The 5,917-nt window shown below is 58.3% G+C and overlaps 1 protein-coding gene across 1 annotated transcript; it reads left to right on the top strand.

Annotated features, from left to right (window-relative positions):
• The first annotated feature begins 104 nt into the window (after positions 1-104).
• On the top strand, positions 105-5,050 carry LOC119922562 (protein PELPK1-like). Its single transcript, XM_038742318.1, has 5 exons — positions 105-366; positions 1,305-1,380; positions 1,937-2,003; positions 3,496-3,626; positions 4,531-5,050. Exons 1-5 carry the CDS (start codon positions 105-107, stop codon positions 5,048-5,050), a joined length of 1,056 nt encoding a protein of 351 aa, XP_038598246.1.
• Positions 5,051-5,917: the final 867 nt, after the last annotated feature.

Genomic DNA, 5,917 nt, shown 5'->3' with positions numbered 1-5,917 from the left:
TCGGCAGGATCCCCAAGATTCCAGAGATCCAAAGACCCAGGAGCACTAAGGAGCACCTAAGCCTTAGAGCCCCGAAACCCAAGACACCCTGATCCCTAGAACCCATGGAGCCAAAAGACTCCAGAGTTCCAGACCCCCAGGACACCAGAGCCCCGTGGCCCCAGAACTCAGAGTCTCAGAGTTCCAGGAATCCTAAAGCCCCCAGAGCCCCAAATCCCATGAGCTCCAGAACACCTATACTCCCAGAAGCCCCAGGGTCCCCAGTGCCACAGGCCCATAGAGGTTCAGGAGCCCTAATACCCCAATGCCCAGAGAAGCAAGAACCCAGAACACCAGAAGTCCTAGAGCTCGAGGTGCCCCAAGGCCGTAAAGACCCAGAAACCTTAGAGCTATAATTCCCCAGAGCTTCAGAGCCACTGGAATACAAAAGCCCAAGGAGCACAAGGTGACTTATTGCCCGAGCCTCAGAGCACCCGGAGACCCAGAGACCCAGATTCCTTGTGCTTGAGGAGTAACAGACACGGAGCCCAAGGTTCTCCAAGGCCCCAGAGCTCCAGAAATACAGAAGCCCCAGGATCACATAACACCAGAAGCTCCAGAGCTCCAGAACCTCGGAGTCCCAGGAGCCACAAGTCCTCAGAGACCCAGAGCCGCAAGAACCCCAATGCCCAGAGGTCTAGTGTAGAAAGACTCCTAGAGCCCCAGAGCCCCAGCATCCTCAAGGTCCCAGATCCATATAAACCCAGGAGACCCAGATCCCTAGATGTCCCAAGGACCCAGAGCACCAGGATCCTCCAGTCTGCAGAGCCCCAGAGACACAGAGCCCCAGGAGCCCCTAGACCCTGGAGCCCCAGAGCTCAGACCCCAGAGCCCAGGAACTCCAACACCAGAGAATCCCAGAGCAATAGAGTCCCAGGAACCCCCAAGCCCCATCTACCCCAGGTTCCCAGATCCCCCGAACCCAGGAGCCCCTGTGCTCCAGGAGCCCCAAGGCCCCAAGACCCCATGCCCCCAGAGGCTCCAGAGTGAAGATTCCCAGAGTCTCAGGAGCCCTAAAGTCCAAGATCCCTATTATACTAGATCCCAGGAGTCTTGGAATTCTAAGAGCCCCAGGGGCCTCAAAATCTCAGGAGCCCCATAGCCCCTGAACCACAGAATCCCAGAGCCCCTGGAGCCCCTGGAGTCCAAGAATTGCATGTGTCCCAGAGTCTCTGGGCTCCAGGGACCCCAGAGTCCTAGAATCCAAGGCCCTAGAGCCCAAAGAGTCCTAAGGCTCAAGAGACCCATTGTCCCAACTTCCCCAGAGTCCCAGAGAGTCAGGAGCCAGAAGACCATCTTGGTCGACAGACCTAGGACCCCCCCGAGCCCAAAGAGCCTCTGGTATCCCAGAGCCCAGAGTCCTAATGTCTCTGGAGCCCCATCACTTCAGAACCCTAGATCCCCTATGCCCCAGGAGGGCCAGAGCCTCCCACCCCCGGAGCCCCTAAGCCCCAGACGCCTTGGAATCTCTAGGAGCCCCAAAGAACAAGAACTATGGAGGCCAGAGGCTCGAAAACCCCAGAGCCACAATGAACCCTAGAGAGCCAGAGCCTCAGTAGCCCCAAGGCTCCTGATCTCGAGAACCCAGGAGCGCCAAAGCACCAGGAGAAGCAAGGCCCCAGAACCCCACTACTCCAGAAACCCCAGAGTGCAGAATCCCAGAGTTCCAGATCTCTTGTGCCCCAGAAGTGTCAGAGCCCGAGATTTCAGAGCCCCAGAGTCCTAGGAACTCCAAAGCCCCAGAGCCCCAATCCACTGTGCCTAGGGAGTCCCAAATCCCCTGAAGCCCCAGGGCCCTGAGGCCCGGGTGTCCTGGAATCTTAAATAACCCAGGAGTCCCCAAAACCCAGAGCCCCACTCAGAGGATCCCCTAGGTCTGAGAGCCCAAATATCCCAGGAGCTCCAAAGGCCCAGAGCTCCAGATATCCCAGGAGCCTCAAAGTCTGAGCATTCCAAGGACCCAGGTACCCAGAGCTCGAAATCCCCATAGCCCAAGAAGCTCCAGAGCCCAAAGTCACACAGTCCCAGAAGTCTAAAAGCCACAGGGCAACAGATCCCGAGATCCCATGGTCCCTGGAGTTCCAAGACCCCCAGGAGCCCATGAACACCAGAAACAGGAGCCCCAGGTCCCCAGAGCACCAAGGTTCCAGAGCCCTAGAGGTATGGCACACCAAGGCCACAGAGCCCCAGATCCTCAGAGCTCCAGAGCCCCAGAGCCCCAGGAGCCCTCTGGCAACAAAAACTCATGGAGTCCCGGAGACCTTAGAGCCCCAGAGCCCCAGAGTCGCAGGAGCTCTATAGCTCTAGAGCTCCAGATTCCCAGAACCCCAGGAGCGCTAGGGTCCCAAAAACTGTACAAGCCCCAGAATCCTAGAGTCTAGGAGTCCAAGAGTCCAGAGGACCAGAGCTCTTCGATTCCCAAGATCCCCAGAACCCGCGGAGCCCCCGACCTCCTGGAGTGCCTGAGCCCCAGGTACCTCATAACCCAGAGTCCCAGAGCCCCAGAGTCCTAGGAGTCTCCAAGCCCAGGGTCCCAGAGGCCCAGAGGACCAGGAGCCCACAAACCACAGAACCTCAAATCCCAATAGCCACAAGAGCCTAGCCACCGGAGCCCTGGAGCCCAAAGTACCCGAGGAACCACAGGACCCCAAAGCTGAAGAGCCCCTGGAAATCCAGAGTTCCAGAAGCCCCACAGTCCAGAGCCCCAGAACTCCAGGAGCCCCATAGCCACAGAGCCACAGAGCCGCAGAGCCCCAGGACCTCAGAGCCTCAGAGAACTAGAGTCTCACATTCCAGAGCCAGAGGACTTGCAGAGCCCAGAGCCCAGAGCCGCCGAGTCTCAGCAGACCTAAAGTCAACAGTCCCAGAATCCAGAGCCGGAGGAACTACAGAGCCCAGAGCCCCTGAGTCCCAGTAGCCCTAAAGGCACAAAACCCCAGATCCCCAGAAACCCACCCTAGAGTCCAAGAACCCCAGAAACCCCAGATCCCAAGAGCCCCAGAGTCCCAGTAGACCCTGGCCCCAATGTACCAGAATCCCCGGAACCCCAAAGTCTCAGGAGCACCAGGTCCCAGAATCCAGAGCCCCAGAGCCCTAGGAGCCCCTTGTCCTCAGAGCCCTAGAGCAACCCGAGCCCGACAGTTCTATAAGCCCCAGAGCTCCAGCAGCCCCGGAACCCAGGGACCTGGACCCCAGGAGTCCTGGAGTCCCAGTAACCTCAAGTGCACCAGATCCCCAGAGCCCCAGAGCCCCCGAAGTACCATAATATTAGGAGCCCGAGAGTCCCAGTGGCCCTAAGACCCCAGAGTACAGAGCTCTAGAGCCCCAGAATACAGAGAGCGCAAAGATGCCTAGAAACACCAGAGCGCCAGAGACCTAGGAACCATGGAGTCCCCTGAACCCCAGGACCCCACAACCCCAGACCGACAGTGCCAAAACGGCCCGGGAATCCTATAGCCCCAGGAGGCCCACAGACCCAAGAACCACATGGCCCCAGAGCCCCTGAGCTTTCAGAGCCACAGCCCCAGGAACACCAGAGCTTCAGATTCCACAGAGCACCTGAGCTCCAGGAGCCCCAGAACCCCAGGGTACAGAGCCACAGAGCTCCTGGAACCCTAATGCCCCAGAGCCCTAAACGCCCCAGGAGCCCCAGAGCTCCCAAAGCCCCAAAGACCCCAAACCCCAGAGGCCAAGTAGCTCCAGAGCCCCAGGGGACACAAAGCCCCAGAGCCCCGAGGTCCAGGAACACAAACTACAGAGTACCAGTACCCATTGTACAGAATGTCAGAGCCCCAGGAGGTCCAGGAGCCCCAAAGCCCAAAGTCCAAAGAACCCCAGGATCCCCAGAGCCCTAGGAGCCCCAAGGTCTCAGAGCACCAAAGACCCAGGAGCCTCCAGGTACCGGAAATCTAGGAGGTCTAGTAGCCCCAATGCCGCATACACCAATAGCCCTTAGCCTCAGAGCCAAAGGAGCCCCAGAGCCTCAAATCCCCAAAGCCCCAGGAGCCCTGGAGTCCCAAGCGCCTAAGGAGTCCTACAGCCTCAGAGCACTAGAGTTTCAGGAGAACCAGAGGCCCAAGTTCCCCAGGGCCCCAGAGCTCCTGGATCCCCAGAGCCTCAGGAGGCCCAAGGCCACAGAGCCCCCAGCAACCCGACAGGCCTAGAGTCGAGAGGCCCAGAGGTCCATGTGTCCCAGTGTCCCAAAGATTAGAATCCCTGGATCCCAGAAGCACCAGTTCCCCAGAGCCCCAAAGCTCCAGGAGCCCTGCAGTCCCAAGAAAACAAGGAAACATAGAACCCTAAATCAACAAAGTCCCAGAGCATCAGGAGGCCCAGCACCCAAGAGCCTCATGCCCTCAAGGGCCCAAGTGCCCCAAGGCCCCAGAGCACCAGAGAAAAAGGAGCCCCAAAGCCCCAGAAAACCAGAGACCCAGGAACTCCCACGTCCCAGAGCCCCGGAAGCCCAGTAGACCCGGAGCCTCTGAGACCCAGGAGCCCCAGAAACATAGGTACCCCGGAGTCCAAGGACCCACAGCGTCACAGATTTCCAGGACCTCAGGAGCACAAGGCTCCAGAGCCCCAGAGATGCAGGAGCCCAAGAGCTCCAGGCGCGGCAGAACAAACAGTTCCAGAACCCCAGGAGTCCCAGTGCCCCACGAGCCACATGGCCCCGGAATCCCAGAGCCCCAGGAGCCACAGGAGTCCCTTAGCCCAGATCCCTGGAGCACAGGAAGCCCTGATGCACAATGAACACCAGGAGCCCAAACAACCCAGAGCTCCAGAACCCCTTGAGCCCCAGGGTCCCAGAACCGCTGACACCCAGGAGCCCCAGAACCCCCGAGTCCCAGGAGGCCCAGAGCCACAGTGTTTAGGGCCCAATGACCCAGGAGGCCCAGAGACTCAGGGGCCCAAGGACCCAGAGACCCGGAGCCCCAAGGAGCCAAAATTCCCCAGAGACTCGGACTCCCAGGAAACCAGAGCCACAGTTGCCAAGAGTGCAGAGCCCCAGTAGCCCCAGAGATCAGAACCCCAGAGTCCCAGTAGCTCCAAAGTCCCAGAACCCCAAATCCCAAGAGCCCCAGGAACCCTGTATTCTCCAAAATCCCAGGGGCCTCAGAGTCCCAGAATCTCAGAGCAGAGGGAGCTCCAATACCTCAGAGCCTCGAGAACCAGGAAGCCCAGAGCGGTAGGATCCTTACAGCCTGAGGTGCCCCTGGGAAGCAAAGTCCCCGATCCCTAAGAGCTCTAATGTCTTAACGCTTCAGAGCCACCAGAGCCCAAAGCGACAGAGTGCCCGGAGCCCCAGAGTCCCAGAAGTCCCAGAGACACACAGTGCAGAGTCTCAGAGCCCCAGGAGCCCAGGGACCTGGGATCCCAAGAGTCCCAGGATCCCAAAAGCCCAAAGAGCCCCAAGACCAAAGAGCCTCAGAGCCGCAAAGCCCTAAAGCCCAATAGCCTCAGAATCCAGAGAAGTAGTGTGGCTAAGTAGAAAGGGCACGGGCTTAGGAGTCGGAAGTCATGAGTTCTAATCCCGGCTCCGCCACTTGCCAGCTGTGTGACTTTGGGCAAGTCACTTAACTTCTCTGTGCTTCAGTTCCCTCGTCTGTAAAATGGGGATGAAGACTGTGAACCCCACGTGGGACAACGTTATTACCTTGTATCTACCTCAGCGCTTAGAACAGTGTGTGGCACATAGTAAGCACTTAAAATGTCATCATAAATAATAATGATGATAATAATAATAATAATAATAATAACAATAATAGCATTTTATTATCCAAGGAGCCACAAGGCGTGAAAGCCCTAAACCCCACGAGCCCCCGAACCCCAGCATCACCATAGACACAGGGCCCAAAAGGTCCCAGAGCTCCCGAGCCCC

This window comes from Tachyglossus aculeatus, unplaced genomic scaffold (genome assembly GCF_015852505.1).
Source record: "Tachyglossus aculeatus isolate mTacAcu1 unplaced genomic scaffold, mTacAcu1.pri scaffold_108_arrow_ctg1, whole genome shotgun sequence".
NCBI classification, from domain to species: Eukaryota; Metazoa; Chordata; class Mammalia; order Monotremata; family Tachyglossidae; genus Tachyglossus; species Tachyglossus aculeatus.
The sequence above is the reverse complement of the archived record's forward strand: the minus strand, read 5'-3'. Positions and strand labels throughout refer to the sequence as shown.